Source organism: Lissotriton vulgaris, chromosome 6 (assembly GCF_964263255.1).
Source record: "Lissotriton vulgaris chromosome 6, aLisVul1.2, whole genome shotgun sequence".
NCBI lineage: Eukaryota > Metazoa > Chordata > Amphibia > Caudata > Salamandridae > Lissotriton > Lissotriton vulgaris.
In genome coordinates, this window is record NC_141694.1 from 21,259,750 (window position 1) to 21,284,238 (window position 24,489).

Below are 24,489 nucleotides of genomic sequence, written 5' to 3' on the forward strand. Positions count from 1 at the left end.
GGGGGCATATTTACAAGGCTTATGAGCCACATTCACGTCATTTTCCCCATTTTAAAAGTGACTTTAAATGTGGTGCAAGATCTTTGTAAATACACCCTCATGAGTGCTTTGTAAATTTAAGTCATTTTCCTCTTATGCATGTGCCCTATAAATACGCCCCTATGTGTGCTAGACAATTTTAAGTTACTTCTCCCATGAATCTGGGAGATTAATTTGCTTACATGATGTGTTTAAAAATTGTGCTAAGGTGAGAAAATGTTTCTTTAATTTAGAAAGAGATTAGTATGCTTTTTGGAGAAAATAAGGAAGCCAGCTAGGGTGTGCTTGTACATAGGAGCTGTGCTGTGTTTTCAAATTATGACCAGAAAAACGTTTTTTTAAAAAAAGAAATACTTTTCATATTTATGAGTAGGACAACATGGGGTTTGCTTTTTTAAATAAATATTTCACTTCCCACCATGAATATGGGAGAATAATTTGCTTGTTTGTCGGTTTAAAAGTGACTTTAAATGTGGTGCAAGATCTTTGTAAATACACCCTCATGAGTGCTTTGCAAATTTAAGTCATTTTCCCCTTGTGCATGTGCCTTGTAAATAAGCCCCTATGTGTGCTAGACAATTTTAAGTTACTTCTCCCATGAATCTGGGAGATTAATTTGCTTACATGATGTGTTTAAAAATTGTGCTAAGGTGAGAAAATGTTTCTTTAATTTAGAAAGAGATTAGTATGCTTTTTGGAGAAAATAAGGAAGCCAGCTAGGGTGTGCTTGTACATAGGAGCTGTGCTGTGTTTTCAAATTATGACCAGAAAAACGTTTTTTTTAAAAAGAGAAATACTTTTTATATTTATGAGTAGGACAACATGGGGTTTGCTTTTTTAGGTTTAAAGCTTTTTATTAAGGCAAAACATAGGAGAGAAGGGAACAAAGAAGGGAGGGGTATGCACATTACAAACAAAAACATTAAAGCAAGAGTAGTCAGAGCATAATGATGGACAGTGGCAACCGCAGATAAAGTTCCGTTGAAGAAAGGCTTGACGTGTTTGCCACTGTCGGTGAAGCTGAAAGGCTAAAGAAAGGAAAAAGCAAAAAGCCGACCCTCCCTCCCCCCTTGAACCTTCCCCCCAACACCCCAACTCCCCCCAACCCCCGCCCAACTTCCCCCCGTCCAGTGCTTAGGTTATCTATGCGCCCTGCTGCCCCCCCACACCCCCCCCCCCCCATGAGCCCCCGTCTCATGACTGTTTAGTTGGTTGGGTCTGCGGGAGGCGTTAGTCTCAGGAGTCTAAGGTATCTCGGACAGGTAAGTTCTCTGAATTCTGTGGTCAAGAGCGCATGAAAGGGGTGCCACAACTCATCAAATTGTTCCACGTCCCCCGCCACCATAAGCGATAGTTTTTCCATGCCCAGGACATGCCAGAGTCTATGGAGCCAGCCCGTGATGGAGGGGACTGTGGTAGTGCGCCAATGTATCAATATGTTCTGGATCGCCGATCCCAATGCTATTGCTATTTGCCGACCTCTATGGGACTTCAGCGGGTACATTAGCCCATTCAGGAGGCCCAACAAAACATACGCCGGGAAGCGTGGCAATTCTACCTCAAAGTGAGCGTCCATCTCGTCAATGATCTCCGTCCAGTAGTCCCTCAACAATGGGGAGTCCCAAAGCACATGTGTAAGAGTCCCTGTCTGCCCACATTCCCTCCAGCACGCCTTCCCAATGTTCCTATTCATTTCATGTAGTCTCTCCGGGGTATAATACCAATACGTAGACACCATTGTGAATGTTTCTGTGAGTCCTGTGTGGTATGCCGAGTGTCTCGCGCGGTATGCAATCTGATCCCATTCCTTACGGCTGAGCGTCCTCCCCAGCTCTCTATTTCAGCGTTCTCCGCCAGATTTATAAAAGTGAAATGGGGGGGTTGCAGGAATTTATAGAGGTCCGTGATCAGTTTGGCGTCAGAGGTGCGAGTTATTAACCACCTCTCGTATGGCTTCATCTGGCGATCTGCTGTGTCTCGTACCTGTGGCTGAAGCGCCCAATGCCTAACCTGCATGTACCTCAACCTCTCTGCCTCAGTCAGTTGGAATTCCTGCTTCAGGTACTGAAAGGGGACCACCCCATCCGTATCATACATCTGGAAGAGCGCACGGCAACCCGCTGCCCTCCAGTGTATGAATGCGCCCGGTTCTAGACCTGGGGAGAAATCAGGGTTCTCTGCTATCGGCGTAAAAGGCGAGGGGAATGTGGTGAGGTCGTGAACTTCATTAACAGCGTCCCACACTCTCAAGGGGACTCGCGTGACACAGGAAGCGTACAGGTTGGGGGGGGGCGGTGGATCCACCGCAAGAATGGCACCTCCTTTAAAGGACGCCCCGCCACCGCCTAGTCCTGAAGGAGCCAATGCTTGTCAGATTCCCATATGCTCCATTCCACGAAGTAGCGCAACTGCGCTGCCTGAAAGTATTTCCGGAGATCTGGGATGCCAAGGCCTCCCGCCTCTGGGGCCAGTGTGGAGAGAACCTTCTTCATTCTCGGCTTGCGACCCTGCCAGATGAAACGTGCGATATCTGCTTGCATCTGTCTAATCCATCCCGTAGGCGGTTGGAGCGGCAAGGCCCTGAAGAGATACAAGATCTGGGGCAAGACCGTCATCTTAACCGCAGCTATTCTGCCAAGCCAGGTCAACATTCCTTTACCCCAGCGGGCCAACTCCTCCTTGATTTTCCTGCCCAGAGATGCGTAATTGGCCGTCACCATTGCTGGTAACGTCGGTGCTAACAGAATCCCCAGATAAGGTACCAGGGATGACGACCACTGCATAGGAAAAAGCCTCTGCAGGTCTCGTCTTGTATCCACTGCCAGGGACACATCCAGAGCCGCTGACTTGCCCATGTTCATCTTGAAGCCCGCCACTTTTGAGAAATCATCCAGCTTCTTAATGCATGCCGGGAGGGCCCGCATCGGGTCATCCAGGGTCAAAGGGACATCGTCCGCATAGAGACTAACCGTATGGACATATCGTCCCATCTTAACCCCTATCGCATCCGGGTTCTGGCGAATCCTCTGGGCAAACGGCTCCATGTATAGGGCAAAGAGAAGTGGGGAAAGCGGGCACCCTTGTCTAGTACCCCTTTCTATCTCGAAGCTGCGGGAGCTACAGCCATTAACTCTAACTGTAGCCGATGGGGACTTGTAGCAATTAAAAATCATCGAACAGAACTTCTCTCCGATACCCATCTTCCGGAGCACCTGTTCAAGATAGGGCCAATGAACGCGATCAACTGCTTTCTCCGCGTCCACCGCCAGCAGTTTTAACTCACTTCCCCCTGGTGCATGGGTGTGGTAAATATGCCCTCATGTCTGCTTGGTAATTTTAAGTCATTTCCCCCTGGTGCAAGGGTCTTGTAAATACACCCTCATGTGTGCTTGGCCATTTCAAGTCACTTCCTCCTGGTGCAATGGCCTTGTAAATACGCTCTCATGTGTGCTTGGCAATTTTAACTCACTTCCCTCTGGTGCATGGGTGTGGTAAATACGCCCTCATGTCTGCTTGGCAATTTTAAGTCACTTTCCCCTGGTGCAAGGACCTTGTAAATACGACCCTCTGTGGTCTTGGAATTTTAACTCACTTCCCCCATGGTGCAAGTGCCTTGTAAATACGCCCCCTTTGTCTATGTTGTTAAATTACTGTAGATAGAATTGACAACTAGTGTGTTAATTGTTTGCCTTCTGTTATTGGTTTACTGTTTGGTAATAGTGGTTAATATCAATTTTTTACAAATTTTTCCACAGATTTAACTGAAGATCTTTAGAAAACTTTAAAAATGCCCTCAAGGCAGAGAAAACAAAAAGAAGCAAAGCGACTTACACTCCACCTTGGTAAAGATTTGCAGCAGCCCTCTACTTTTAAATCGTATCAAGTCGCCAAAAAAGCTCCGGGTAAGAAAATAAAATCATTTTAAAAAAGAATTAGCAGACAAAAAAATACCAGTATTGAACATGTTTTAGTGCATAAGAAGAGGGACAATTTAAAGGAAAAGGAAAGGCCCGTCAAAAAAGTTTCTGCTAGAGCAGGAGATAACTCTGTGCATGGCAGTAGAAGGGAAAATCAATTCAGGGACATTCGTAGGCGAATGTTCCGCAACAGGATAATTGTCAGTTTGTTAAAAATTTTTAAGAAAGGCCAACAGAAAGTGACATTTTATAAGAAAAAGAAAAATGTAGAGAAAATTATTGATCAGGCTTTCGAAATTAAGCGAAAGTTATTTATTTTGGTAATCAATAGAATTAGGAAACTAAACAAGGTAATTTCTGATTTCAAATCAAATAGTAGATGGAAGAGAGTAGTTAATCGTAGTAATTTTTGTGACGTTTTCTCAGGAGAATGGATGCATAGTTCAAGTTATGAGGCATTTTTCAATGAGGAGAGTTACTTTCAGGACAATGATTTGGTGCATGCAGTTGACACCAGTGGTCGAGCATATGAGGTAAAAGATGGTTGTCCGGTTGAAAAAGAAAAACTTGTGTCTGCAGATGCAGAAGAGGTGTTAGGTGATGAGGTTTTAGGAAGACGTCCTAAGGGACCAGTCTACACCTGGATATGTAGTAGTATTTGTAGTGTGCGACAGGATTCCATCAATTTGCTTTGTGATTTTGTTTGTACATTTAATAAGAAAAGTTTAAAACAGAAAATGAATTTGTTGCAAGAATTAGATCCTTGCAGAGTGAGAGAAGTAACAGGTTTGCATGGGCATTCACTGGCTTGTCTTTCCAGAAGAGTATGCCAGAGTGTTTTTCATCATTTCAGGATGCTTGCAGTGCATCATAATAAAGTGAGGAAATTAGTGAGAATGTTGTATTATGCTAAGAGTCCAGCAATTATGCTTAAACAATTGAGCAGTGCTCTTTTGCATGGTTCAGAACTACATGTGAAGAATATTTGTGAAGAAATTGAGTTCTGTTACTTTGCTAGTAAAGAGAACAATGTTGAAATTGACCCAGTAGAAGAAGGTAATGTGGAAGAGAGTGTACAGATTTCTATCTTTCAGGTGAAATCAAGTGAGAGGCCTAATGGAAAGGGGCGACCACTCGGTCCCCCCGAACGTATGGTTCGGGGGGAAACCATTTTGGGCGGGAGGCGTGTCTCGGCTGGTATGCCCGAAGCGGCGTAGCCGGGGCGCGCCTTTTCCCGCCCAAGAGGGGTTGTCCTAGACACCTACACCGTTGGCCACGCCCCGTAGGCGGATCGGAGGAGGGTACACGCCCTCCCGAGGAAGAATAAAAGAGCAACAATCTAAGGAAGCATCCTCTTGTTCCTGTGCTTGGAAGCTGCACCTCCTCGTTGCACGTGAGCCCGAGACGGAACAAGGAGCCAATTTTGAGAACTTGTAATTTTTGTGTTTCTCATTTCAGTGATTCCGAAGCTTTGGATCCAGGACCTCGAGTCGAATAGCCATGAACGATGCCTGGCAAGAAGGTCGGAAAGAAGGTCGGGACCGAACAAATGCTTCGCATGCTGGTGAAAGACATGGCGAACATGAAGAAGCAGATGGCGGCAACGAAGAAAGTCATCGGGCCAGCATTGCCGGGAGTAGTCCCTGCCGGGCGAGGTAAAAGGGCCAGGAATAGGGCGGCAGGGGGGGAGGCCCCGGTTCCCGAGTCACCTCCGGCGAGCCCGGTCAGTCCAGTTGAGGCCCCAGTTCCGATCCCGAACGCGGGACAGCCGATCCCTGTGGTAGTTACACCCGTTAACGAGGGGGATATGCCTCCCGAACTGGCCGCCCAGTTGGCGGCGTGGTTAGGCAAGAGCAACGAGGGTGCTGTGGCACCGGGAGACACGGCCGAGGAGGTCAGGTTAATAATGAAGCAGTTGCGGCAATCGAGAGATGCTGCGAAGGCACCCTGTCCTCTTGTTTCCCCGCAGAATCCCTCGGAACAACCGGCGTCGAGCGTTGGAACAGCAGCAACAACAAATCCAGCTACTGGTTCGGGTAAGCAGCCGTTGCCAATGGCGGGGGAGGGATCGTTACCCTCAAGGAGGGAAAAGGTGGTCCAACATATCCCGATGGATGTGAAAGAAAGGATTTGGGCGGATAAATATGTGAACATGTTTTCGCTGTTGACCGATCACTATGAGATAGAGCACGTTAAAAATCAGAAGGAGTTGTTGCATCCAAGTGTATGGCGTGCCAAAATGGCGGGTTTCAGAGTAGATGAAACGATCGCTAATTGGGCCAGAGCGTTTGGAATGTTCACTGCAATCATGGGGGAATGTAGGCCTGAAGTATTGTCGGAATTAGCTTGTTACCAGACACGTATAATGGAATTTTAGGAAACGTATGAAGGCAATCAATGGATGGGGTATGATAACAAATTTCGTAAGGCCAAGGAGCACGACTCATCCCTGACGTGGGATTGTTTCGACTCCATTTCTTGGCAGAAGCAGGTTATACCGAACACGACGAAGTCGTCTTCTTTCGGCGGGAATGGGGCGGAGCCTTCCCGCCATTATGTGGCGGCGCCCTTTCGGGCGGGCGCCAACAGTGATCAGCACACAAAAGAATAATGGGAACTCGGGTAGAAAAGGGGTCTGTTGGAGCTTTAACATGGGCAAGTGCACTAGGCCACAAGGGACATGCAAGTTCAGGCATGAGTGTGCAGGGTGCGGACAGTCTTCACACCCCGAGAGTTCGTGCAGAGCCAAGAATGGTGATACAGGAGGTAGAGGAGGGGCCAAACAGGTCTAACATCGACCGAGGGGCACCGTTACCTACTCCCGTTGATATCATGGCAATGATCCCTTGGCTGAACGAATATCCTGATCATGTCTCCGCCGGGGTGTTGCGAGACGGTTTTTCATATGGTTTCCGCATCCCGGCGGGGGATTTTCGGGGGGAAGCACAGTGTAAGAACCAACTATCGGTTCAACAAAATACGGCGGTGGTACAGGCAAAGATTGCAAAGGAGGTGGCCCGAGGTCGGGTTACGGGTCCATATGAAAACCCACCGGTTGTTAACTTTGTTTGTTCACCGTTGGGAGTGGTCCCCAAGAAGGACCCGGGTGAGTTCAGGTTAATCCATAATTTGTCCGCTCCTAGGGGTCTTTCGGTGAACGATGCGATTGACCCGGGAGTTTGTTCGGTGCGGTATGCATCCTTTGATGAGGCCGTCGCCATGTTGAATCGCCTGGGACCCGGAGCGCTGATGGCTAAATCAGATATCGAGTCAGCGTTCCGGTTGCTCCCGGTACACCCACACGATCAGCGTCTCTTAGGTTTTGTGTTTCAAGGACGCTACTACATGGATAAATGTATGCCGATGGGTTGCTCCATCTCTTGTGCGTATTTTGAGAAGTTCAGTACTTTTTTGCAATGGCCGTTCACCAGAGCCACGGGCTTTACGCAGGTTATGCATTACCTTGATGATTTTCTGTTTCTGGGGGCAGCTGGGGACACGGAATGTGCACAGGCTTTGAGGGAATTCTGTAATCTCATGAAACGTTTTGGCGTGCCACTGGCACCAGGCAAGACGGTAGGGCCATCTACTTCACTCGAGTTTCTTGGAATTGAGCTCGATTCTGTAGAGGGGTGCTTCCGTTTGCCCAAGGAGAAGGTAATGAAATTTAAAGCCTCACTTGAAATGTGCCTCGGCGAGAAAAAAGTAACTCTCCATCAGTTGCAACAAGCTGTGGGTCAGCTTAACTTTGCCCTTAGAGTGATACCGATGGCACGCCCCTTTTCCCGCTCTATCGCACAAGCCATGGTTGGCCTCAAGGAAGGGCACCACCGCACACGACTGTCAGCAGAGGTTCGCCAGGATATGTGCATATGGCTGGCATTTCTGGCGGATTTCAACGGTCGCGTCGTGTGGAACAAACCGCCAGCTTCCTCCGAGGAGCTGGGGTTGTGGACCGACTAGGCAGGGAGTGTGGGCTTTGGCGCCATCTTTGGTAATCAATGGTCGGCACGAACATGGCCGGCGTGGTGGCACGATAGTGGGCTCACAGGTAACATTGGGTTTCTTGAGCTGTTCCCCATTCTGGTGGCCTTGAAAACATGGCCAGAAGGGTTTCGTGATCGCACTGTGGTGTTCTGGTCTGATAATATGACCGTTGTTGAATGTATCAATAATCAGGCAGCACGCTGCAAATGGATTTTGAGATTGCTGAAAGAAATTGTCCTGCTATGTATGAGACTAAACGTCCACTTTAGGGCAAGACACGTGCCTGGGGTACTGAACCAGGCGGCTGATGGGCTCTCTCGTTCCCACATGCAGGCCTTCCGGGGTTTTCTGCCCTCAGCGGACTTGGTGGCGGCACCATTTCCCGAAGCTCTCTGGTCTCTCGGTGCCCCGGATTACAAAACCTCGTGGGAGAGAGTCTAGCACCCAGGACAAGGAAGGCATATGAAGGGGCGTTCCGTTCCTATTGGGAATTTTTGGGTTCAGCTAGGGGGGAGCATTGGGGGCAGGAGGAGTATGTCCTGAAATTTCTGGTATCACTACATCAGGCAGGCCGATCACTGGCAACAGCCAATAGGCACAGGGCCGCCATTGCCTTCATGGCGCAGGCTCATGGCATCCAGGACCCCACATCGTCCTTTCTCGTAAGGAAGGCTCTGCGTGGGTGGCAACGCCTTGAGGGTCGTAGAGTGGATGTGAGGCACCCGATAGGTCTAGATAGGTTGTCCCTGTTAATGTCCGTACTCCCTGCGACATGTTCATCTCAATCAGAGACAGTGCTGTTCCGGGCCGCTTTTGCATTAGCATTCCATGGGGCTATGCGGGTAAGCGAACTGGTAGCGAGGAATAAGCAGGATACGGGGGGAGGTCTGTGTCGAGAACACATTCAAATTAAGGGTGAGACGATGGTAGTCTCAATAGCCAGGTCCAAGACCGATCAGGGAGCGATCGGGGACTGTGTGGTAGTCCAGCGGATTCCAGGATCTCCCATGTGCCCGGTAAAATGCGTGGAGGAGTATTTAACGCAGAGGGCGGCATCATGGGGGGGAAGCTTGCTGAGGCACGCCGACGCCACCCCACTGACTAGGTTTCAGTTCCAGCGGGTGTTAACAATGGCAATCGCGGCAGCGGGCTTGAACCCGAGCGATTTTGGGACCCATTCCTTCCGGATAGGGGCTGCTACAGAGGCTACAGCCAGGGGTCTGAGTATTGAAAAGGTGAAACAGTTGGGGCGTTGGTCCTCGAATTGTTATAAAAGGTATGTGCGGTTGCACATGTTGTGAAGCTAATGTCATGCACTCACGCTTCTTGTTTTCTGTTTGGTTTACAGTTTCGGGAGCAGGCTTTGCGGGGCAGACTGTGCAGTTGACCCGACACCTGGGGACCAGCGGTAAATGTAAATGTAAATGTATGAAGCTTATATAGCGCATAACTTACCCTGGGGCATCTCCGCGCTTGCTTAGGGAACCCGTCCTGGTATTCCCCTGTGAGATAACCTTGGCAGGGTATCCACAAGGTGAAAGCCAGGCATCCCACCACGAGGGGCCGATGTGGAGATTAAGCAAGCTATTGCCCAGAGTCGCAGAGTGTGAACCCGTGAGTCGAGAAGGCACCGGAGCGAGAATTATCGAGTCCGTGGAATTATTGAGCCCAAGACCCGCCGAGGCGGGGAATTGAACCCTGGTCCAGGGACGAACTCAAGCTCCAGGTCTGCCGCCTCTAACCCCTGAGCCACACTTCTCCAGCGGTCAAAGATCACCAGCTGAGAGAAGAGTGGTGTGGGTCGTTGGCCACTCATATGTGAGGCGAGCCGCGGACGTATTCAAAGCAGGTGACATGATTCACGTGGCTGGGGAATACAGGTGCAGGGTGACCTTCCACGGAAGGGGCGGACTCTGTATTGACCAGTTTCAAACTTTTATGGAGGGACTGCTAGGGCGGACGAGGTCACCGCCGTCTGTAATCATAGTACATCTTGGGGGCAATGATTTGGTAACCATTGGTCGACGAGTACTTCTCGAGTTAATTTTATCCACAGTGAGTTGGTTGGCGAGAAGGGTTCCGGGGTGCACGATTGCATGGTCACACATGATTCCTAGAAAGGTGTGGCGGGGGGCCCTCTCTGTGTCAGCTTTGAATCAGTCGGTAAAGAAAGTTAATAACAAACTTAGTAGGTTGTTTCGTTCAGGCCAGTTGCATTGTATTCCACATGGATGTATTCGGGGGGACCATATGTATCTTGAAGATGGGGCCCATTTGTCCCGGGAGGGGAATGTCTTACTCATAGGAGACTTCATAGCTTGGTTAAAGAGTTTGTGTAGCCATGACCTTTAGTAGGAGTTTGTGGGGGGTCCGGATAGCCGGTCAACTATCCGGCCTGTGGCGGTAAGGTCATGATCGGTGAGCAGTAATTGGAAGATTCCTAGAGGTGGGGCGCCACCCATTATGGATGGGAGCGCCCGGGGAGAGGCGGCCATTGGCCCCTCACACGGGGAGGCGGTACCCCTCTAAGGATGGGGCCGCCGAAAGGGAAGGCGGTCATAGGCCCCTCCCAGGGAGGAGGGGCTACGGGCCCCTCCTGGGAATTTCCCGGGGCCAGGACATCCACGACGGCGGATGTGGTAAGCAGTGTGGGGTGGGAGGGGGGTCTACGCTACCTTCTAGACACCTCACACGAGTCCTCGGACGACCACTAAGATGGCGTCGAGTAAATATGGGGCCCCCGTTAAGACAAGGGAAATTGGAAGTTGGCACAGAGGTACAGTCCTCTGTGCGCCCGCCCCTCACAAGTAAGGGGGGGAGTTCTGGTATTAGGGATCTGACACCGGTTACAACCTTGCCGTTGGCCCGTAATGTTAGGATGTACAATTTAATTTTGAGTATATGCATTTGCAGGATGTTTAGAATCGGCTAGGAGAACCTTTGTATTAGAGCTGTGTTAAGGTTAGCCAATAAACATCGTAATGTGAAAATGAAATTGTACATGATATGAAACTGTTATTTTAATGTTTTAATTTTGTTTCATATTTTAATAAATACGGCCGGGAGGGTAACTCCCTCACGCCTTCCAAAAGTCAAGAACTGTGTCCGTCTTCCCATCCTTGGGGATTGTGTTGGGAGGGGGCGACGGGTATCCCGGCCATATTTCACTTGTGTGTGTTGTCGACTGACTCATTATAAGAATCAGACTAAGTTAGTGGATTTATACGCAAAAAGTGAAATGGAAAACAATAGTGAATGGAAGGATTTTGCCACATACTTGATGGTAGAAAATTGTTTTGATTTGGGATCGGACCAACGTATGTGTACTTATTGTTTTAACAAATTAAACCAAAACAGGATGCCTGCTAGAGCGGTTCATAATAATCTGGAATTGGTTGACATTCCTTCTGAATTGAAGGATTTAAATACTTATGAATCTATTTTGATTCAAAGTGTGCATCCCTTTCAGGCTATTGTACGAATGGAGCCAAAGACAGGGAAATTGCCTCCATCAGATTTACAGAGAGGATTAAAGGGAAGAGTTGTTTATTTGCCTTTAGATTTGAAGAAAAACATTAATACAATTGGAGTAGAGAAAGTGGAAGAGGAACCTCTGGTTATCCTAGTTAATGGGGTTCCGACAAAGAGTAAGAAAATCTGGCAAGATTTAGTGGAAGTTAGAAAAGTCAAAAAGGCAACGTTGTATTTGATAAAAAACAATGAGTACTACAAGAATGTATGTGTAGCAGAAGAGGAAGTAAGTGAAGAAGAGGACAGCGTATTGTGTGCTGGACAAATTGAGAAAGTAGAAGCCTCTAAAAATGAAGAAATTTATGAACATTATAGTGTTCATCCTTTGCATTCCAAGGAAGTCATGGGGAATGCTATTGAGTTGTTTCAAATGAAACAAGCCAAAGGGAGTCCCATTAGTGTTTGGGAGGAAAGTTTGGAAGCTCGGTGTTTCCCACAGTTATTTCCCACAGGTCGAGGAGGACGATATGATGAGCGACCTGATCAAATTCCTGCTTCTGAATACCGGACTTTACGATTGTATGCAGAAGATCCTAGGTTTCGTCAATGCATTCCAAATTTGTTTCATCTTTTGTTTGAAAGTGATCTGTCTGGACTGTCTTATGCAGTGAACCACATCCTGAAAAGTGGTGTACAACTGCGAAATATCTCAGCAAGAGACTTTATGGATAAAGTCAATGTGCAAGACAGTATTTTGGATTCTCACCTGATTAATCTGATGGCATGTCAGCGTGGTACTAATGAGTATTGGTACCGTCGTCATGGTGACTTAAAATGTATGCTGAGAAATTTAGGAACTCCCACATGGTTCCTCACTCTCAGCTGTGCTGAGTATGGCTGGGAAGACTTACTTGAATTTCTACGAGAGGCAAATGGAAACATTGAAAATATTGAATTCAAGACACCCGGAGAACTGTGCTCTTTGGATCCAGTGAATGTATGCAGGTACTTCAATCATAGATTTGAAGCAATGATGTCTTTCATCACGAACAAGAAAAATTCACCTCTTGGACAGGTGTTGGATTTGTTCTGGAGAAAGGAGTATCAAGCACGAGGTGCTCCTCATATACATATGCTGCTATGGATCAAAGATGCACCCAAATTTGGAACAGATCCGGATGACTTAGTGATGAATTTCATAGAACAGTATTCTTCATGTGCTGTTCCAAAGACAAAGGAAGACAAAAGTCTAAGAGAACAAGTTTTACGGTTTCAAAGCCATCGTTGTGGAAAGTACTGTCGTCGTAAATTCAGAAACAAGAATAAGTACTATACAAAATGTCGTTTTGGATTTCCACGATCGGTGATATCTAAAGGAAGAGTGAACAATTTGATGTCTTCGCTGCGACATAATGTGACGAGGAAATTACCCAAAAAAATACATACAATTTGAAGAGAAACGAAGAGTCCAAGAACATCAATGACTACAACCCAGTGATTTTGTCCATGTGGAATGCTAACATGGATATACAGTTTGTGGCTGACAACTGTATGGCTGTGGCTCGGTATGTGACGTCTTACATCACAAAAAAAGAAAAGACAGAACTCAAGGATATGTGGGAGGACATTTCCCATGAAAAGAGCCTCAGTAAGAAGTTGTACAGTTTCAGTCTGAAGATGTTGTCGCATCGAGAAATCGGAGCTTACGAATGTTCTGACCGGTTATCTTCAGCAAGTCTCTATGCCAAATCTAGGAGTATCATTTGGGCAAGTCTTGGTCTTGCTGCAACGTGTAATCGAGTTCTCAAACCTGTACGGGAAATTGAGTATTTGGCGGAGAAGGAGCCAAGCAGTACAGATATTTTGAAGACCAACATATTGGATACATATTATCCAAATAGAAGCAGTCACCTGGAGAATGTTTGTCTGTATGAGGTTCTACAAAATTACATTTTCAAGAGGAACATCACAGAAGATATTGATAAAGGAGTGTATGCTGTAATTGGAAGTGAGGGATGTCTGGTCAAGCAAAAAAAATGTCTATTGGTAAATCATCGAAAATTGGATTGCGAATCTCCAGAAAGAAAAGAGTTTTTCTATTTAGCTCTTTTGCAACTTTTCAAGTCTTGGCGTGCAGAAGAGGAACTGCTTGGAGATTTACTCTGTTCTGAAGACTCTTTCAATGCAGCCAAGGAGTCCATAGAATGTCCTGTTTTTCCAAAATATCTAGAAATGTTGAATGCAGAAATCGAGCAGGAAGCAACAATAGCAGCCGAGATTGCTAGAGACAGTTCTCAGGACAGTCAGAGTTCTGTTTCATTGAGTCAGGATCCACTAGGAGGACCAGTTATCGAAAATGAAGCTGCCACTGCCATGATTGAAGTGGAAAGAGCCATGGCACATGCTCAGGAGGAAGCGGTTAACTTAGAAGATTTGGAAAGACAACTCAACGTTGAGCAGAGGAAAATATATGACGAAGTTACCAGCCAAATTGATCATGGATTAAGTCATGAGAAGAAAGAGTGCTCACGTACGTCGTTGAAGCCTGTCCGACTGTACGTGAGTGGAGAAGCAGGAACTGGAAAAAGTTTCCTTATTAAAGCAATTTCATGTTATCTGCAGAAAAGGACTGAGTCATCGCTGTCTTGTGTTGTCACCGCTCCAACTGGACTGGAAGCACATAATATTAAAGGTATTACTTTGCATCGGCTACTGATGCTGCCAGTGGAGCATGATAACAAATTACAATACCACAAGTTATCGGGAGATGCTTGTTGTGAAGTATCTAGAGTCCTGAAGAAGATGAAACTTCTTATCATTGACGAAGTAAGCATGGTTTCCAATGTCATGCTTGCCTTTGTGCATTTGAGAATGCAGGAAGTTCTTAAAACAGAGTATGATGTGTTATTTGGTGGCAAACACATCATTGTTTTCGGTGATCTTCTGCAGCTGACACCAGTGAAAGGACAACCAGTGTTTAAACTGTTTACGCATGAAGATACCAGGAAGTGCCTAGGAAGCATTGGCAACGTTAACATATGGTTAAACTTCAATTATGCTGAGCTGCGTGAAAATATGCGTCAGGCGAAGCATGAAGATTACAAGAATATTCTACAAGACGTTAGAATCGGGAAAGTGACTGAGCGTGGGAAAGAAGCTTTACATGCACGATTACTGTCAAATTTGTATCCAGAAGAAGACGTTCTGCCAGAGAATATTTTTCATAAAATTACTGAGAAGAAATCGGGAATATGTTTGATGCCAACTCTTGCAGAATGTTCCATCTTCAACAACAAAATGTTGAATTTAGAAAACCAAGAGATTGTGAAACTGGAAGCTATTGACAGAATAGAGCATATGGGTGCAACAATTGTTTTGTCTGAGAATTTGAAATCTAAATTGGATTCATTAGAGAAGACTATATCTAAAACTGCTGGTTTTGAAAAGACTCTGAATGTGTGCTTAAATTGCCGTATCATTTTGAGAAGGAATTTACATGTTGAAAGAGGTCTGGTAAATGGATCAATGGGTAATGTTGATTTTGAGAAATACAGAAATAGAGAGGGAATTGAATTTTTAAAAATTAAATTTGATGGCATTGAGGAAGTACAGCTAATTGGTCGTTGCACTGCTAGGTTTTTGCTTGTAAAAGACTTATATGTTCACCGTAAGCAATTTCCTGTTTGCTTGGCATATGCGGTGACAATCCATAAATCACAAGGTTTAAGTGTAGACAGTGCTTTGGTTAATATTGGCAGTTCTGGGTTCAAGGAGGGTATGGCTTATGTAGCATTGTCACGAGTCAGAACTTTATCGGGTTTGTACTTGATTGAGTGTGATGTCACAAACATTTGTGCGGATCTAGATTGTGTTATGGAATACCATAGGTTAAGAAGAGAGTATGCGCCACATTTGCCTCAATATCCTTTGTTTGAGAAACGTGTGGTAGGCCGAAAACGAAGAAATATCACTAATAGTAGGGAGGTTGTAGCAAAAAGACCAAAAGTCGATGAACCCAAAATTGTAAGAAGAAAGAAAATGAATTCTGTTGAAGGTGTTGTTGGTTTTCAATTTGAAAATAGTTCTGGTGTCAACTGCTATGCTAATGTAGTGGTTAATGTTGTCTTTTCTCTAGAAACTTTAAAAGAACAGATTGTGATCAATTCGGATCAAAGTTTTTGCTGTTTGTTGAATTCTGTGTTATAGAAATGTAGCGTTGATAGAACAAGAGTAGAAAGTGTGTCTGAAATTCGAAATCTGTTAGATAAATGTTCAGGTCAAACACAATTCTCTCAAAATATTCAGCAAGATTGTCAGGAGTTTTTAATGTATATGCTTAATGTATTGCAAGATGAAGGTGTAGATGTAGATCATCTGTTTGGCCTTTCTTATCAATGTCAGCATGACTGCGAGAATTGTACGTTATCAAGTACTACTAGTGTAGACTCAGAAAGATTTATATATTTAACTTTGCCAGACAGTAAATCAGTATCCTTTAATAAGCTAGTAAAAGCAGCCAATCAAAACATGGAGTGTAGCCAATGTAAGTCTGCAATGCTGTCCACATTATTTATACGAAGATATGGCCAGTATGTCATTTTAATGTTCCAACAATGTAGGCCTGATGGAACAACATTGACAACTTTAATTAAAAATGTTGTGGCTTCTCAGTTGTCAATATCAGGAAGAACTTTTCTAACTGCAGCAATTATATATCATGAGGGTCCGTCAACAACATCAGGACATTACACAACTTATTTGAAGTCTGGAAACGGCTGGTCATTCTGCAATGATTCTGTTTTAACTTTCAAAAAAAGATTGCCTTTTCACCTTAAAAATTCTTACCTGGTGTTCTTACAACCAAAATTTTAGGGAAGGAATCTCGGGATTTGTTCTGAGGAATTTCAAGAGGTTCTAATGGCTCCTACACTATATAGCCTTGTGGATAAGTGTAGCACAGAGCGAAAATTGTTTGTTTTAATAAGCTAATTCAAGCAGCAGATCAAAAGAAGGAGTAGAGGTAATGTAAGTCTGCAATGCTGTCCACATTATTTATAGAAACTTATGGGTGAAATGTAATTTTGCAATTCCAACTATATAAACCGGATATAAATAAGTTGTCAAGTCTAATTAAAAATGTTTTGGCTACACAGTCGTCGATTTCAGGAAGAACATATGTAACTGCTGCTATTATATGACATGATGGTCCTTTAACAACATCAGGATATTACACAGCTTATTTGAAATGTAAAAAATGCTGGTCTTTCGGCAATGATTTCCATTTGACTAGGAAGCAATGTTGCCTTTTGACTTGTTTTCAGAAGTGAGAATTTAGGGTAGGTAACTGGACTATAATGATTCTAGGTGTTGATATAATTTAGTGTGCTGTTTTAAATTGCTTTCTATGTCACATTTTTGTTAAAACGATGGAGCTTATCTTTCAGAAAGTGGCGGGCAGAAAATAAAAACAGCACAACAGAGTATAAGCTGTTCATAGGACATCCTTTGACGTTATGGAAAGTAAGTTACTTTTGAGGAGTTCTGATTTCTGATTGGTTATACTATATGGGTTTTTTAAACACAATCATTTTGATTGTGGGTTTTTTCCCCGCTGTTATATGATGAATACCTTCAACTCACTGTTTTTAGTGAAATTTGATATATTCTGAGAACAGCAAAAATAAACCATTTAATATGTATAATTAATTCTGTACTTTGAATTGTGATTTTTAATATGTACTCATCTTGTCTCATGCTCAATCATCTTTTACTACTTTCTATCAATTTTTAAATTTTTGTTCTTTCTTTCACAGATTGAAAGTATAAAAATAACAAGTGACTAAGTTAACGACAATTATAAGGTAAGTGTTTTGTACTCTTTCCGTTACATCTCTATCACATTTAATTTCTATTACTTCCACTGCTTCATTTCTTTAACCCTCAGTTTCCTGCCTTTGCTACTTCCCTCATTCCTTTTTCTATTACTTACTTACTCTACTCCTTCCACTCCTTTTCTCAGTCCCTCTTTAAACAGTATCTCTGTGTTACTCCCTCTAGCTGTCTTTCTTTTAACATTACTCTCTGTTTACTTCCCTAATACTTACTCTTCTTTTTTTTTTTTTATAAAATTTTCTGGTTCGCTTCCGGTTCGCGTACCGGCGCGCGAACCGGGAAGCGAATCAAAAGAAATAGAGGTTGCCAGAGTGCTAAACATTCTAGCAATTTCTTATAAAGGGGAGGTAGTTCTGAAAAGAACTTTTTTTTAAATTATTTTTGTTGTTTTATATTTTCTTTATTATTTTTCTGAACATTTTTTTACTTTTTTTGTATTTTTTGAACGTTTTTATATTTTTTTTGTTTTTTTGGGGGGGGGGACAAAAATGATTCATTATAAAGGGCTCAACAGGAGCAACAAAAAAAAAAGATAATTTATTTTCTGGGGCGTTTGCGACATTTGTGATTGTCAATAGCTGTGTTGATTAAATGTATGCTACTCTCCCTGTAGCAAATCAAGTGGCCAGAAAAAATGCACACATGCTTCACATTCCCAAACTTCAGCTGGATATTTGGGACCATCTCCCTCGCCTCTGGTCCCGTCACTGTCTCTTCATTTGATGTACTGGCCACAGGAGGGGGGTTATCCTGCAGGTCACGTACTTGCGCAGCACTATAATTTATAGGGTGCCACCTGTCCATGTGCCGATGCATGGTATAATTGCCATAGCTGTATTTCTTATCAGTCCCTCTGGACAGATCTTTTTTGCAGATCAGACAGGTAACGTAGCGGGCATTTACCTTTTTTTGGCCCCGGGGAAATGTGAAAAATTGCCATATGTAATTTTCTTTCACATAGGACCTCCTCGGCACCTTAGGCAAAAACTTCCTCGTCCCTTGCTCCTCTTCCTCTTCTTCCTCCTCTTGCTGAAGGATAACCTGAGGAGGTGGTCCTCTCTTCCTAGGAGGTGGTGGTGGTGGTGGGGGTCCACCAGCTGCAGCTACTAATGAAGCCATTTCTTAAGAATCAAAATAGGTCTTACTCTCAGAAAGTTGAAAGTCAGAGTGAGAAAAAAGGTGGGGCCTTTCATCATTTGGGGAAAAAAATGTTCTAAACCAATGAAAAGTGTTATTTTTAGGTCATATGTCCTAGCCGAACATCATTAGGAAACCAAAAGTAAAATGGACCAATGAAAAGTTTTATGAACAAGTCACATGACCTGTTATGCTTACGTTACGCGTCCCGCTACGCACCCGGAGCGCTTCCGGGGCGCTGCGCTTCGCGCCTCGGTTCGCGCTCCGGAGCACTTCCGGGTGCACTAACGCGACGCGTCATAAAATGCATTACGAGGCAATGCGATACGTCGCGTTTACGCGACGCATCACAATGTTGTTTTCTTGTGCGGCAGTTCCGCTAACGGAACGTTTCCCGGTTCGCGGACCGGGTCGCGGCACCAAATTGAGCTAACGGGAAGCTACCCGGTGCGCGGACCGGTAGCGAAACAAAAAAAAAAAATATATATATATATATAAATAAAAAAATGATATTACAAACATATAAAATATATTTTGCATTAAAATAAGAATACATTTTACAGCTTTTGATATTTGCTATTAAAAAAACCATTGAAATTCACTGAAAAAACCATAGGTTATAGACCATATATAGTTAGGAATTAGCATTTACAAAACCTTAAAAATTCACTGAAAAAACCATAGGTTATAGACCATATATAGTTAGGGATTAGCATTTACAAAACCTTATTTTACTCGCACAAAACCATTGAAATTCGCATATATAGTTAGTTGCACTAACTATATATCGCGCACCCGCAATCCACTGCTGATGATGTCACATATTACATCATTCATGACATGGTCAGTGACATCACTGATGACATCACTGATGACATCTCAAATGACATCACTGATGACATCTCAAATGACATCACTGATGACATCACTGATGACAACACCCAGTGACTGTATCTTTCTGTAAAGTTAAAATATGTCTTACATATTGAAGAATGAGTGGATGTATAAGTGTCTGGATGAAGGATTTAGTAGGTGCATGACTGACTGTATGAGTGAGTGATTAAATGTGTCTCACTGAGGGCATGGGTTAGTGACTAAACTGTCTTAATTTGTGCATCGTTATATCTGTTGTTCTGTAAAGTTAACAGTGATGATGTGTGAACAGTTGATTCACTAGATGTATGGGTTCAAAACTACATGTGGAAACAGCTGTATGGGTGGTTGACTGTGTGCATGAGTGTATTGGTGAGTGAATGGATATCTCAGTGCTACATGTCAAAGTAAGTACATATGTAAAACACAGTACATGTGAGAGTTGACATATATAAATAACTGTGCATAAGAGCCAGTGAATGTGTGAGTGGCTGTATGGATCATTGTGAACTTGTATCAGTTATTGTATAAGAGAGTAAATATGTGTTAGTATATGTTTGATTAAGTAAGGTGTGTATAACTGTATAGTTGAGGAAATGGAGGTGTGATTGATTCTTTGCATGACTGACTAGGTGTGTGAGTAACTCCATGGATGAGTGACAGTCTGTGAGTGTCTGTTTACACTGATTGTATCTAAGGTTATATTAGAGTCTGAAGAGGTTCATCGTATTATCACATGAATGATATCATCAGTGATGTGATCAGTAATTTCAAATGAGATGTCATCAGTGATGTTATGTTATGTTATGTTATGTTATGTTATGTTATGTTAGTAGTTTTTATAAGGCGCGCAGCTGCCCCAGCCAAGGGGCGTCCCGGCCCTTGGCTGCCTTGATGTCATCAGTGATATCACTGACCATGTCATGAATGATGTAATATGTGACATGATCAGCAGTGGATTGCGGGTGCGCGATATATAGTTAGTGCAACTAACTATATATGCGAATTTCAATGGTTTTGTGCGAGTAAAATAAGTTTTTGTAAATGCTAATCCCTAACTATATATGGTCTATAACCTATGGTTTTTTCAGTGAATATATATATAAATGTGCTGTAAAGGCATTTCATGGTAAAGGCATGAGTGGTATTTGTTTTAAAGTCATACAACCATGACTTAAACACACAAGAGAACAGACTAAGTGCAGAAGTCTGGCAAATGTTGCCTTGAAAGTGTAAAAATCTTTACTTTTTCTTTTCGTAGTAGCATTGTGCAAACATTTTATGTGGTTTGGTCCCTGCAGACCTTCAATAAATCCATACTCACCTGCATATTCCCCTGCTTGCGAACTTCCTGTATAAATGTTGAAACAGGCAAAGGCTGTCAGGATTGTCGGTAAACACAGAAAACATACTGATTTCCCCATAAACAACAAAGGAGAGGTTGAGGTTGAGATTTTCACCAGTAGGTTTGTGAATACAATTTTGTAGTGCAGCAAGTACTACTGGAGTAATTCTGACCTTCTTTACACACTACAAAATGCAGTTTCCCAGCACATTCAATAGAAAGACACTGTAAAAGACTGGGGTTTTGATTTTCCTCTCCTTTATTTGACCTCTTAGTAGTTTTTTTTAAGGCAGACACTACAGTGATTTTGTATAATTTTATCACTGTAGTGTCTGCCTTAAAAAACTTCCATGAGGTTATGAATATGAATATCTGAAAGCTTTGCATATGCATACCTGAGGACAGTGGGGTACAGCTCAGTACTAAACAAGATGAGAGTTGTGAAGATGGCTCCTGCGAATCCTTTCCCTATAACTGCAATTGTTGTTCGCAGCCCCCCAAAAGCTAGATTTAGGCAAGAGCAGAAAAGAGAAGAGGAAACAGTTATACAGGTGTATTAAATAACAGTTGAAGATCTGAGTAAAGAAATTAATTGAATGTTGCTTATATCAAGTCAGGATCAACAAGAAATCCTCCATTGAAGGCCAAACATCAAACATTTATTTATAGGTGTTACTGGTGACCAAATAAAATAATTTCTTAGGATATGAACATATTTCTTGAGAGATGAAAATAAAATCAGAATGTAATAGTTCAGCATACAGAATAACCAAATTAGTCAGAAATCATATACAGATATTGTGACACCACAGTGAAAGAATATATTCCTGATATTTGTAATTCTCACATCGTTTTAACAGCACAGAGAAATGAACACTGGAGAAAAGCCGAAGGACGATGCTTTACTAACAGGCTGAGGAACACCCAAAGGAACCTTCTATACAGAGGACTCTGAATTAGGACCATGCTGGGGTAAAATATGTCATTTCCAATAACATTCATTAAACAATTTCTCCTTAATTAAGAGTTAAGATATTCCAGTCATTAACATTAAGTTGCTGAGTTCTTAAAGCCATTTTGAGCTATTTAAAAAGCACATTGTAACCAGAAAATGTGGCCTCTGCTCATAAGCCATAAAGAGTGCGTGGAAGCGGGCGATAGAGATATATGGTAGATAGCTTGTAAAATAATCTTTTCTGGTTTTACTGCAGGATCAGAAGTTTAATTAATGTAATTCCCAACTATACACATGCCCATCAGTAGCTATTGATGGATATGAATTATTAAACTGTTTTCCCTGTGGATAAGTGCAATTTAAATAAAGTTACTCAGGGCTCTATTACGAGTTGGACTGCCAGACTCGTGAGGGCCCGGAGACGGCGGTCTTCAGACCCCCTATTATAACTTGTCTGGCTGGGCATTAGTTTGTATATTTAACATATAGAGTGTGATGTAGGAGACTAATGCTCCACCAAGTGTTGCTTGTTCAAGGAGGGTCTGAAATAATTACATTATAATTTATGGCTAGGAAGTAAAGTAAAATGTTCCAAGGATGAGGTTTTTTTAAACAATTTGGGATTGAGAGACAATGCTTGAACTATGATGAAAAAAGGTATATTGGGTGGTATGTGTTCACATGAGTTTACATGAATTCAGGTCTTAATTTGTGGACTGCTCAGTATGTTCAGCAGTGAGCTTTGACTTGTATTTGTACAGCAATTAGACCAAATGGAGCATGTGTACTGAGGGACTACTGAGCATGATTTGAGCTGCTAAGTAGTGTATTCACTGGAGTTTGTCAGCACATAGCCCAGGAGCATGAGGTACAGTCCACTGGCATAGCGGAGGTGGTAGAAGACAAGTGGTATTAATGCTAGAACAATTTGGGGATAAACATAAAAAAGCGAGAGGGCAATGAGGTTTTAACACAGCTATGGACTCAAAATATCATAGGGAGCTTGGCATCCATATACACCCCAAGAATCTTTACTACTTTGAAAGTGGGTGTGGTAGATGCAGTATTATGTGACTGTGGGTCATGAAAAGGGGAAAAGGTACAAACCAATGAATCAAGAGGACTTTAATTCTATTGGTTTAGATCATAAAAGTGTAGCATTGAAGGTAACTCATACATAAAAAGTAAAAACAATTATAAATAGCACAGTATATACTCTTTGGATACAAAAAGCATAATACATAAAGCAACCAGACCTTACTATTTACATCTGTTAAACACATTAAAATAGCAGTATATGAGATATGAAACTCCTCAATAAAATCTTAAAATTTACATCTGTTAAACACATTAAAATGTCAGCATGTGAGAAATAAAACTCCTCCGCAAAAAGCTCAGTCAAGAAACTGTCAGTGGTACAGCAAGAAAGCAGCATAAGATAGGTGAGGTCCACAAAAAAACTAAAAATAGAAGCTACTTTATACATCCTTTGCGTGAATATCCACATTACCATTAGGAACTTAGTCAGACCAGAGACCACAATCTGGTTTGAGTCAGTGTGACGTACTCTGAACTCCTCCTGGTGCTTCCGAGTACCCAGGTGTCTACAAAGAGGGACAATCCTCTTTGTAAGGAGCTGTTTATAAAATGCACAAACAACTGTACATGGATGAGTGATTAAGAATCATCTTGACAACTGAACAAAGATCATCAGCAGGGACAATTTCTTTTTGCCACTTCGGAGTAAATAAATGTATTGGTAAGGTTCCAAACCTAAATTGTAGGTATAGCTTCCTTGCCAAAGGGGGAACACTTTAATTAATAGTATTCTCATAATATGCCCCAGGTTTAAAATCAATAAAAGCAGCAGATATTGATCTCATACATTGCAAAATGTTGTCAACTGCAGCACTCTCCAAAAAAACAGCTTAGATGCTACCCTTTGACATTGAGCACAACATCTCGGAAGAGACTCAGTATGTATCAAGGCTCAGCTTATCGAATGAAGTCATTACAGTACAAAGCCACGGGATCTTACTTACACATTGCAGAGTCATGAGGTCTCTAAGGCCGGTGTTCTTATGAGTGATTCTCCTTTGTGCCAGGTCTAAATAAAGATGAGTTAATGGGATACTCACTGGGATGTTTAATTCATAAACAAGTAGAATCCACCCACAAGAATTCAAGGTGTAACAAGATGTGTGGTCTTGGGGGTGATGTGTTTCCTAAAGTGGTAAGAAGCACATTGTGTTCTTTAAATATCCCTCACACACCAAAAGGGCCCTTGGAGTCATGCTTCATCATAGGGGTCTTCGCACCCCACTACAGACCGCTGCATGCTTCTAACCAATGGATATGCAGGAGCACTTGATGTAACCACTATGTGTAGTGTGTGAGGGTGTGAGTGGTAGGGTCAGCAGTGATTAGTGAGTGAATGTTAAAAAATACCTGACAAATGGGGACTAGAAGGATTTTTAACAAACCCCATTGCTGGTATTAATAAAAACAGTGAGATGGAGGTTTAATGTATTAATGTACTACACCTCCTGTGTGTATGTGTCAACATGTTTCGAAGCCAAATGCTTCTTCAGGAGGAGTACACAGATCCCTACCCTACTCACAAAGGACAGTGAAATACTGTCCAGAACATAGGCAATACTATGTGTAAATTATATGTATAGTGTGCCTATTATGCTCAATTGGTTTGGTGACATAGTAATATCTCTATCTCCTCTTGCTACCTAGAAGTCCAAGGCATCAAGATGCCTTAAGAGAAAACGCAGGGGACTCTGTGCTAATGAGCACTATGCCCTCACCCAACCATCCAATCCGTGGCTCCGTGGATGACATCTTAAAAATGTATGCTCCACCGT

At 43.1% G+C, this 24,489-nt stretch overlaps 1 protein-coding gene across 1 annotated transcript in view; it reads right to left on the reverse strand.

The window, feature by feature from the left end:
- LOC147706720 (solute carrier family 22 member 7-like) overlaps window positions 1-24,489 on the reverse strand; it is a 158,314-nt gene that overhangs the window by 26,269 nt on the left and 107,556 nt on the right. The window contains exon 8 of the mRNA XM_086925118.1: window positions 21,057-21,165. Within this exon, the coding sequence (XP_086781244.1) occupies window positions 21,057-21,165 (109 nt within the window). The remainder of the gene's footprint in view (window positions 1-21,056; window positions 21,166-24,489) is intronic.